Source organism: Hyperoodon ampullatus (assembly GCF_949752795.1).
Source record: "Hyperoodon ampullatus genome assembly, chromosome: 5".
NCBI classification, from domain to species: Eukaryota; Metazoa; Chordata; class Mammalia; order Artiodactyla; family Ziphiidae; genus Hyperoodon; species Hyperoodon ampullatus.
Window position 1 is genome coordinate 76,489,122 of NC_136918.1, and position 11,948 is coordinate 76,501,069.

General features: G+C 50.4%; 1 protein-coding gene across 1 annotated transcript in view; it reads right to left on the reverse strand.

The window, feature by feature from the left end:
* The window catches only part of LOC307053238 (death-inducer obliterator 1-like), a gene marked incomplete at its 5' end in the record, with an annotated part of 28,863 nt that extends 22,522 nt beyond the window's left edge, over positions 1-6,341 (reverse strand). Inside the window, 4 exon segments of the mRNA XM_079704593.1 lie at positions 1,369-1,582; positions 2,375-2,587; positions 4,521-4,842; positions 5,506-6,341. Coding sequence (XP_079560719.1) covers positions 1,369-1,582; positions 2,375-2,587; positions 4,521-4,842; positions 5,506-6,341 — 1,585 coding nt within the window.
* Positions 6,342-11,948: the final 5,607 nt, after the last annotated feature.

The following is an 11,948-nucleotide window of genomic DNA, read 5'->3' on the forward strand; positions in this document are numbered from 1 at the left end:
TATTTAGGTCCACTCGTAACCCCTGTAGAGGCGCTACGGTGTAGAGCTGGTACAACTTGATGGATGTTTGCGACACGTTGTTAGCATGAAGTTCTTGCTTCAAACAACCTGAGGTGTATTGAGACTCATTTTAATACAGCAACTGGTTAATTCTATATTTAACCACTCACTCCAAAAATCCAAAAATAAATACACAAATAAATACGTATAGAAACATATACACACACAGTATTGCTTGGCGGTTTACTTGCAACTCCATTTCTTAGGTCTTGGGTCATTTACATTCTCAAAATGCATCTAGTTATGCAGTCTTCTAACCACACTACATCCACGAGGCCTTCCCTCAGGCCACTGGCCTAAACAGCCCGCTGAGAGGAGGAAGCAGCACGTGGCTATAATCCTGGAATTTAGGGCCATTTAACCTCTTGTGCTTTTAAAAAAAGTTGCAAGAGTATAAAAGAGAGCATAAATAAAAACACAAAATGACCTTAATCATAGAAAAATAAGAATAAGATGTGCCCCAGAGCAATTTAAATTTCTAAAATTTAATTTTGGAGAATGAGCTGAGAAAAAGAAGAAGGAGAAAAGATTCAAGTTGCGTGATCTCATCTGGGATTGCAAAGGTCTGTCTGAACTTGAAGCCTGGGTGGCATGACCCAGCAGTGCACGCCAAGACTCCTGGTCTGGGTGCTGCTCAGAGTGGACAGACATTGTGCTCACTTACTTTCAAGCACGGGAAGCAGGGTAAACAGCCTTCAAGACTGGCATGTGTGTTTATGTTGTGTGTAGTATGTGAATTGGACATAAAAAAAATTCCGGTTCGGTCAAGAATAATATAACTCCTGCAAATCATGCTTCAGTTGAAAATCAGCTACAACACTACTGTGCTAATAGTAATAGGTTCCCACAATATACAAAGAAGTGAGGGTCACGTGTGCTGGGAGCAGACTGTGTGGAAAGGCCCCCGCGTGGAGAGCCCACGGCGGTGACGGCGCAGTGGTGAACACCTGGATGACGGCGGACCCTGAGTGCCGGGCAGCGCGTCCCCTTGTCAGATTCTGCTGAAGATACTACACATACTTACCAGAGCCTGATAATAAAGAAAAGCGATTAAAGACATCAGTCGTCGGAGGTGAGACATTCAGCAACGGGGCTGGTACAGCTTTTTGGAAACACGGACAGGAAGTCCCGACAGACTAAGGATGGGCACGCGGGTCTCAGGAGGCCTCCTGGACTTGGGCAAGGGCTTTGATCTCTGCAGGTGCAGCAGAAAACACGGCTAGAACTCCTAGCTCTGGACAGGCCCGAGTGCACAGCTGTCCAGAAAGACCGGGAAGGGTCCAGAGCTCCCCCCTGGCTGATACATACATTTATACAACACTGGCGGCCAGGGGACGGCAGTCTTTTCTGGCTTTACTGCATTGTACTTGTGGTCGCTGGCCCACGACGGCGTGCTGCTCTCACAGGGCGGCTCCTTAGCGAGGACCTCACTCCTCGGAGGCACCACCGCCACCTTCCTTGCTGTGTTCTCCTTCTTGTCTGGAGCCGGTCTCTTGTGCACAGAAGAGATTTTAATGCCTGCCTGGATAATCAGTAAAGCCCCAATCATGAACGAGGTCAGAAATTAACCTTTGCGCATTTCACTCTGCAGTGAGGGTCACGACTCAATCAGCTCCTGGACCATCCTAAGCCCAATACACTGCATCTGCTCAGCAGAGGGCTTGGCTACTCCCCCACATCCAGCAGGCCCGCATCAACATCCGAACGATGACAAGGTCCCTGACACAACAACCCGTCAACCTAGCATCCTGATGACGCGCTAGGCCGCCAGGATAACCGAGGGGCCGTGGAGTGAGGCAGTGAAGCAAGGCGGAGAGCACGACAGACCGGGGCCCCGTGTGAGAACGCGCCCAAGCAGCACTGACAGGCAGGAGCTGCAGACACAACAGCACGTGGAGAAAGGACGGGCATACAAACGACATCCCTGTACCCTACCCGGCACTCAGTGCGGTGCCCCCAGAACCCACTGGCCACCCCGCTGACTGTGTGTCAACTCCCCGCACAGACTCCAGCAGGGACCACTCTCCTCCCAGCAGGGCTGGCGTGTGGGTGGACAGCTATTCCACGCAGCAGCCGGTTCCCACGTTTCTATCAGTTAATCCCTCGGCAGGAGGCGGAGAAGGAAAACATGAGAACACGTGCCTATTTGTCATTTCGACAAGAACACTGGTGGGCAAGACGGAGGGCAGTGTGAAGGTGCCTGCATCCCGTCCGGGCCTGTGTGCCCTACACTCTCCAAATCAACCCACCGAGCCTGTAACCTCCAGACGCTCATGGTTTGAACTACACAAATGGTTGGTTTCAGTCAACTTACCTGAACGCTCCATTTCTGAAGAATGATTTTTTCCGGCCTTGTCTTGGGTTTCTCTTTAGGTTTTGGTTTCTGCTCTTTCCCTGCGCTCAGGAAGCGCATGGTGGCCGCGGCGTGTTTCCGGATACACTCGCTGCTGCAGTAGACAGAGTCGGGCTGCACCACGCTCGAGCACCCGGGGCCAATGCATCTGGCGGCACCAGGCGCCTCTAGGACCTGCAGGATCAGACGTGGCTTCAGTGTACTCACCCACCAGGTGGGTACGGCACTTTGTAACAGAACTATTTATGGTACCGAGATGACTGCTTTTAATCATGTATGAAAAACTGTGAATAAACATGTACCTTTGTTTATTCAAAACACACAAATCTACCTCCCCTGAGGAAGGCCCTCGGCTTCTTACCTGCCCTTCAGCCACGCAAGAAGGGCGGAACCCTAAGCGGACCCGGCGCTCACGCTGCGCACTTCTGAACACAATGGGGTTTCACACCACAAGTAGGTTCCCTTATCGGGCAAATGGGCAGGGATTTTACCAACGCATTAAGATCCCAAGTGAGAGGATTCTGAGTTAGTCCAAAGGGTCCAACTTCATCAACTGAAAACCCTTCAAAGAGGAACTGAGCCTCCAGAAGATAGAGGATTCCACTGCTGCCTCTGCTGAGAGGGCGCCCATGCCTAGGCTCGGCGGGCAAGGTTGGGAGACGACACCCAGGACACCCAGTTAAACGTGGCTCTCAGAAACAAGATCACTTTTTGCTATTATCAGGCCACAAAAATTGCCCGGGATATATTTTTCATGCTAAACCAAGTCAGAGCTTTTGGAAGTGGATCTTTCCCCAGCCGAGCCTCTGATACCTCAGGCCCCACAGACACCTGGAGGGCAGTCTTGTAAGACCCAGAGCAGAGGGGGCACAGCTAAGCCAGGCCTGGATTTCGGAGCTAATAAATGTGTGTTGTTTAAGCTGCTGAACAAGTCTGTGGTTGCCTGCCGTGCAGTAGGAACCTGGTTCACTACAAGGGCTGAACACAGCTGTCCATCATCACTAGAGCATGTTCTGATGGTCGAGACTAATAACATACATGAACATACCCCTCCAATGTACTGGAGCAAAATCTTAAATCTCAAATTATGCACTTAATTGTTTTTCCTCCACAGAATCCAAGTTTTGCTCAGAGAAATACTTAAGTTTCTGGGTAGTCTCAAACACATCAGCAATCACAGGACGTTTCCTACTGACTTCCATTTCCATTCATTCTCTTCCTTACCAGTTATCATCATACTTCCACTCGATGCCTCCTCATACGCCCGTGACAGGTAAAATTTAAACGGTCCAGCCCTCGAGGCTACCTCAGTGCAAGGGGGAGACGGCGGGAAGCTAGGACACGGCCACCGCAAGGTCGTCTGCATGCCCAACACTGGCTAGAGCACGGGCTGTGGGGGCGGCATGGGCCCCCAATTCAAGGAAGGCCTGGGGTGAAAACATGCTCTGAGTAGGACGATCATGAGAGCCTCAGACAGCTCTCAAGATGCACGGAATCCATGACAAAGCATCACGGCCCTTGGGCAGGAGACACGAGTGAACAGACTTGGGAAAGGAGAAAACACAGCTGCACAAGCACTGGTGAGTGGGAGAACACCATAACAGAGGGCGTGCCAGCCGCAGCTGTCTTGTCAGCCTGGGGACCTGTGCGGTCACCACCGCTGGCCTTGGCATCTTGCTGCGAGGCAGGGACTAGACCACCGGTTCTCTCAAGGCGCTGACGGGCAATATAGGTGCACACGTGCCCCCGTGACTCAAAAATAATTTTGTTTGTTCACATATGTACTTCAAACTCCGGATCCATTCATGAGAAAACTTAAGGGAACACTTACAAAAGTGAGTCCACTTATGGAAAATGTTAAGTCAGTAATAACAGCATAGGAGATAGATATGATTAACAAACATAGAGAAAGAATAGACAGGCGTGTCAGCCTTAAGCAGGTGCATGGACCTGGGAGCTCGCAGAGCCCAGCCCCACGCCCAATGCCACTCCTGGGAAAAGCTAACTTATCTCAGGAAACAAACGCTTCTGTCTTGATGTTTCTGCCAACGGCAGCTGAGGGCTCCACAGTCACCTCTACCGCTGACCTTGGGAGACAGGTACCTACGGGCTGGAATATCTTGAGTTTTTTCTTGCAACTTGGGTTTGCAGCTTTCTCAATTCTAACCTTAATTCCTTGGTCTTCATTCGATTTCTGCTCCACGATTCCTAGACTTGTACAGTCCATGCCGTCGGCATCTGCAGGTCTCGACCTCGAGTCCTGCGTGCCTGTGGTCTCGGAGCTGGGCTCGTCCTGCACTTGCAGGATGGTGCAGTTTGGGCAGATGTGATCCTGCCCGTTCCTTTCCAAGAGCCTCCCTCGAGCCTCAGAAATGCCCACACAGTCGCCATGAAACCATTCTTCACATCGGTCACAGCGAATCATAAACCTGGAATGATAAAATAAGGAATGGAGATTATTATTAGTATTACGAATGGAAAGTGAGAGACCAACTCAATTTTAAACACAAGTCAAATTTCAACATTCTATTATGAAAAAAACAAAAATATTACAGACACGTGGACAGAACAGAATAAAGAGCATCCACGTGCCCCTCTCAATTTTACTAACATTCAATCAAATTTGCTTCATCTTTTCTTTCAGGGGAGCACTCTGCCCTGGACACCACAGTTCTTGTCCACAGGAGGGCAGCCATGCCTTTACCCGCCCCCTCCCTGAGCTGCCCCAACGTCCACACCACAGCCCAGTCGCAGCCGCTCTGGAGCAGCGTCACCCAGCGAGCTCTCTGGGACAGCAGATCCTCTCTGGTCCAGGCCGCCCTGTCTGTGGCTGTTGGGACCGAGGCAGCCAATGTCCCATGCCAGCCCCCACCTTGGTGGAGGGTGTGGCTCTTGGCAGTGCCCACCCATGCCGTATTTGTTTTTGTTTTTTGACAATGACTTGCTCGTCTTTCCCAAGAGAACAAGTCCCTCATTCAGGGCACCCTGGGACTCTCTAAACTAAGACGAATGGAAAACCCTCTCTGGCACTTTCCACACCTCGGATTCCCCCCCGGAAGCCTGGGCAGCCACTTCGTCCCCCCACGACCCACCTGTTGTTGTGAGGCTGGCGGCACAGGCAGTACAGGGCATTGGGGTCGTACACTTCACATGCGGGCTTGTGTCGGACTGCGTCTCCGGGTTCCTCTGCATTCCCCCCTGGGGTCGCCCTCCCTTCCAGCTGGCTCTCTCTGTCCATTTTCGCCGCCTGGGACGAAGCCCCCAGGTCGGCCTCCGGCTCCTGCGGGACGGGCCGCGAACCCTCCATCGCATCGCCTGCCTCAGCATCCACGGTCTCCACCGGGTCCTCCTCCCGATGCTTCTTCCTCAGGCGGTTCTGGATGCCCTTTGGGGGCCTGTCGGTGGGCTCCTGCTCGCGCTTTCTCCGCAGGCCATTCTGGAGTTCTTTCAAAGTCAAACCGTCACTGTGGCTATTGGAGGTGTCAATCTCGTCGCCACGCCCTCTGGCCTTTGCCGAGGAGGCCGTTCGTTCCTTAGCACCCGTGAAGCCAGACCTGGGACCGCTATTCCCGTCCGAGGTGCTCTCCATGCTCCCCTCGGAGGCGCTCTCCGCTTCTGTCACTGGACAGGATGCCGGCTCCACTGAGGCCTCTAGGGACACGGAGGTGCCCCTCCGGCCCCGGCGCCGAACCGTGGTCAGGAACTCCTCCACCCGCTCCGTACGCTTCGGCTGCCTTCCGCTGCGACGCAGCGACGGGCTCTGCTGCTGCCCGGGCAGCGGCTCCAGGGCATCCACCTCCGCATCCCTGGCGCCCTCGCGCTTGCCGATGGTGGTCCTCCGGAACCTCCACGTCTTCCTGAACACTTTGCTGGTGGGCTTGATGGCCTTGGGCGCGTCCTCACCACTCGGGTCATCCTCCTCGTCCATACCTAACAGGGAAATGCAACCAAACCACGCCAGGCGTCAGCCAGGGCCGCGGTCCAGGCCCAGGACCGGCACCCACCAGCCACGAGAGTGCACCAGAAGGGGCACCACCCGCACGGAGGAAACCCAGACACAGTGAATCGCAACAATTCTCCACCTACAAAAACCGAAGGCTTTTCCTAAAGCGCGCTGAGAGGATTCAAGGTGATCTCTGAAGAAAAGTGTAACACTTACGGAGCTAATGTTCAGTAGAAAAACACAGCTAGCAAACCAAATCTGTGCATCTGTCGACTGCTGAGGACGAGGATTTGTACAAGATGTAGCGGGGAAAGAGGAAGCGAGCAGCAGTGCTGCCAGGACAGGACAGGGTGGCGGGTGCCTCGGGCTCTCCCGCACAGAGACGCGGGGCCCACCTGGCTCTGCCCGCAGAGCTCGGTGGACAGAATGCCGTGCTGGCTCCGGGCCTAGTGCTTGGAAGCCCCGAGCTGCGTGTGAGACGTCTGACCACGCTGCTGGAGGGATCACGTGGAGATGGGGGATTCGGACCCTGAACACCCACACCCAGCCCCCGCTGAGCCCTGCCCAGATTCCCGAGCCACGACTGTGTTGACACAAGATGGGCCCATCCAGCTCTGCACGCAGGGTCTGCAGCAGCAGACCATCAGGACACTGAGAAAATACTGACCCACGCAGCACCTGTGGTATTTATTTCTTCTCTCCTCTTTCTAACAGACTGTTTAAACGGTCGTGTTTGTGAAAACTTCACTCCTGTTTAAAATGAAAAAGCCTGAAAAAGATAGTATATACCTTGAGAATTTTTTCCCAAGCTGCGCGGGCTTCAATTACATTTAAATGCTAACGATGACTCAGGTTTTACGCCATGATCCATCCCAGGGGAAGGACTAGTACAGAATGGAAACCTTCAAACAGAAAACACACAAAATTAAAAATCACACGTAACTGAACTCTCTTTTTCGTTCCCACTAAGTATGGTCACCTCCCATTTCCATGTCCAGCTCTGCAACTCCCCCACCCTGGGCCTGGGCCCACACTCTCCCAGGACACTTGGAAGCTTGCAGGAGTAGCTGTGGCATCAGCACCTGTGCCACCAAGGACCACGCCACTGTCCTGGTCACCCAAGTCTTTCTGCAGGAAGGACTCTCCTCTACAAAACACAGTTCTCACCAGAGACAACATACAACGTCATCGTAAATGCACTAAAGAAATCACCCATGTAAAAATAAAGTAGTGCTCTGAATCAGATTCTTAACACACAGTTAGACACTCTTCAAGAAATCTTGGGCTAAAGCTTAAACCACTGCAAACAAATACTAATGTCACATCAGTTTCTTTACATATAATGCTGCTTTTGAAATAGAAAACATGACATCTAAACTGAAAATTGTGTTGCTGGCGTTTAACACTATTGCCACGTTACCTGCCCCACACGGAAGCTTGGGCGCTTCTTCCGACTTCCTAGGAACAATGAAAACCTGGCCGATGCAACTGCGGGGTCCAAGGGAAGCGCCAAGCCCCGAAACCCTGCTGCTGCCGGTCACTATTCACAGATTACAATGCAGATTATCTCGAGACTGTCACCACGGAGTAAGCTCCTAAAAGAAGACAACAAAACAGTTTAAAGATTTAAAGCAACTATAACTAAAATCATGTTTAAGAAAAAAAAGGCATGAAGCTTTCCAAACAATCTCTTATTTGAATGTACATTACATGACCCACAAAGTCACTGGGGGAGTCGACAAACAATATCCACAAAACAAAGTCCCCTGCTTCCTTAAGGACTTTTAAAGAAGGGAAGATACTTTGACTACACTCTGAAAGCAGGGGGCTGGAAAGGCCTCCGCTTGCGCACTGGTGGGGAGGAAGCTGGTGGGCAGAGGGCAGAGGCCTCAGTGGGAAGGAGGGTTTCAAAACTGATCATTGGTACCAGCTGCTTTCCAATTACAATCGTACTTTTAAGATGGACCCAGGTCAGTAAAAACCCAGAGACAGAGAGAAAGGAACAAAACATGAAAAGATGAACACAAAAATTACACATGAAAGTCATTATTTAGAAATTCTTTTCTTTTTAAATCTATTTATTTAAGTTTTGGCCGTGTTGGTCTCTGTTGCTGTGCGTGGGTTTTCTCTAGTTGCAGTGAGCGGGGGCTACTCTTCGTTGTGGTGCGTGGGCTTCTCATTGCGGTGGCTGCTCTTGTTGTGGAGCACGAGCTCTAGGGGCATGGCTTCAGTAGTTGTGGCACGCAGGCTCAGTAACTGTGGCTCGTGGGCTCTAGAGCACAGGCTCAGTAGTTGTCGCACACGGGCTTAGTTGCTCTGCTGCATGTGGGATCTTAGGTTCCCTGACCAGGGATCAAACGCGTGTCCCCTGCCTCGGCAGGCGGATTCTTAACCACTGTGCCACCAGGGAAGCCCTACAACACTATACCTATGTCATCCTTTTAGTTAAAAATCTAAGGAAGATTTCAGAGGACTAATGTGATGATGATTGAACATCACCGGGGTACAGCTCATCTATGTGTATTTACATATTGAAAGAACGTTTCTCCTCCTGTGCCCTCATTCAATCACGATACCTAGTTTGCTCCACAAATGTGTCTCTGTTTCTAGGTAAGTCCGCAGTGTTAACATTTTAACACATTTTGCTTTCTAGACCCAGGACTCCCTGCCCGCAACTCACCTCTTCCTCACCTCACACCAACTGCCTCCCCTCTAACTGTGGTCTCCTTGGGTGACCTCAGAGCAAACATTCCGTCCCACCTCCTTTTAAAGAGATAGCGACCATCTCACTCTGGTCACCCCCGGCCCCCCATGGCCACCACCTCTCTCACATATGGTCAACCCATCTCAAAATGAGAAACTTCTCAGGAGAAACTGTTCAGAACAGTGAACATGTATAAAAGCAAAGAAATTACGATGGTCTCAGGAATTAAAACGTTTTTAAGGTTTGGGTTAATCTGAACCACCCACCCAAGAAAAAACCCATGCCTCTGGATTTGACTTCTGAATCATCAGAAAAGGAAAATCCAGCTATTTCTGTTAAGTGGAATGAAGTACTTTATTCAGAATACATCATATCATTTTAGATCATCTGGTTCATTTTGGTTCTTTTTTTTGATTTTACATTTGCAAGATCGCTTTCATAATTTCTTCCCAGAAATTCTAAGGTAAAATTTCAGGTCACGAAACAAAAACAAACCCCTATGATCAAGGCAAAAGTTAAAAGAGAAAAATTGTGTTCTGTTCCTAACACAACTTAAAATGTGGGTCCACACACAACAGCAGGTCACCAAACGGTGCTCACACCGTACTAGTAACAACTTTTCCCCAGAGGAAAAGAACGGTGGGCGGTCATCCCTGAAACTGGGAAAAAGAAAACCTGGAGGCGAACATGATGCACTGAGATACTTTTAGATCTTTACATTTCTAAGTGCAAATGTCCTCTCAGCTGAAAACGGCTCCACTTCCTAAGCAGACCTAGGAATACCAACACGAAACCTTAGGTTCCCCCAGGCCACCCAAGGGCAGGAAGCAGCCCACCACCTCCCAGGCAGCTCTCCAACGTTTTGCTGTCAAGGTCCCTTTATACCCTTACAAACTGAGGGCCCCAAAGAGCGGCTGCTCATGTGGGATATGTATTTCCAAAATTAAACCTGAGAAAGGCTTTCAGAATTGTGGATGTTCCCTGATACCACATCAAACCTCGACAGGCCGCAGTTCCATGAAAACTACTTGGGACACGAATCTGCAACCACAGCCATGAATGCTCCACACCTTCCTGCGTCGTAACGCACTCTGAAAACAGCTTTTGCCTATGTGCACGGTGGCCAGTTGGACACGTGCAGAGTCCACACGCTGGCACATTTCATTAGACGACATGAGACGCATCTCTTAATGTGAGCGCCCATCTCCTGAAATGTCTTTCATCACTGGGAAGCCATCAAGCTCAGGGTGGCAGATAAAAGCTTTTCCAAATGCTAATTTTCCTTTAACACCGGAATTTTGTCATCAGTAACAAATATAGGCAGTTGATTTCCTCGAGTCTCACGCTGTGCATCTTCGAGAAAACGCCTGACACACACCACCTGAAAAATGCAGTCCATCGGCACTGCTCTGCGGCCCCTGGATGCGGGTGCCTCTGGCCCCTCAGGAGCACTACCAGGAACCTCTGTGCCAGCAGTGCAAACGCCGACCCGGCAGGGCTGGCTCACGAGGCCGACTGTGACCCTGGACAGGGCTTCTGAGCTCTTAGCCTCCAAAGGGTTTCAAAACACACCATTTCCGGTAGCTCAAGAACATTCTGGATACACGCCAAGCACTCACACGAATCCACACTCCAGTGTCAGAGGAGAGGAAACATTTGCTTCCACAAAACTGTTCTAAAGCCCCACTTCGTTTTCCCTTCAGACTATACAACCCTTGGAAAACGTTAAGCTGCCAGAAGTGATTTTCTTTCAAGCAAAACCCAAAATACGCTCCCCAAACAAACAACGTGGGTGCTGCCCGACTCTACAAGCACGTAAATCTGAAGGCTCCACTACTACAAAGCTCGCCACAGGTAAGTAACCGCATCTTACCCATCTGAAGATGCTTAGTTCTATGCACTGGAGACTAATTTCTCTGAGATACTTTAAAATGTAGTATATAACCACAATGAAGCTCCTATTTTCACGGCACAACAAACACGAGAAATCCGTTGCGGCTTCTCAAAAACATAACACACAAGCGTGCACCTGCCCTGCCCACCTAGCGGCAAAACAAGGTGGTCCTCCGAATCTCACACCCCGAAACAATATTTAAAGCTAACAATTTTAATTTTGAAACAATTCTAACCTGCGGGTCACAAATTATATCCAGTGCTACAACATAACCTCATTATTTCGCTCACAAATTATATCCAATGCTACAACGTAACCTCATTATTTCGGACTCTGCTAACTCAACTTATGGTTCTAACAGGCTGGGCCAAAGTTCACAGTTACTGATATTTCACGTTAAGAGTCTTCCGTCTCATGACGAATCCTTTGCTGGGGATGAGGAGGGATTGAGAAGGTGCTGAAAGTTCTATGAAGTACTGAAAACAGCAAGCTTGCACAATTTCACAAGCCTCTTGCACAATTCCGTTTTTATTAATGGGACAGTCACTAACGAGGCCACGCCCAGGAATTTGAGAGGACATGCGACATCCTGCCGACCTGGCAGCGGTCCCTCTCAGCGACCCCACGCTCATCCTGACTCGACTGCCCTAGTGGCGCTGCAGTCCTTGAGGTGGCCAATCCAAAGTCTGCTGCTTGCCAAATAACACTGTCATTCAAATTCCACTGAAGCAAAAGGACCCACAGCACGATACGCTTCTCAAGCGGTAACTACAGAGAGAAATCTAGGAACCACCTGCTGTTCAAAATTTCTTAGGTGTTTTTGCTTCACAGGTCTGTGCAGACAAAAAGTAAAACTTGTTGCTTAAAAGCTCGCCACGACTGGTGCCTCGGCAAAGCTCTGGTGAGGCCGGGACCCCAGCTCCCCCTTGGCGGGCGGGCAGCGGGCACTCTGCTTTCTCTCTATCCACTTCCTAGTGAAAACACAGGCTTGTGA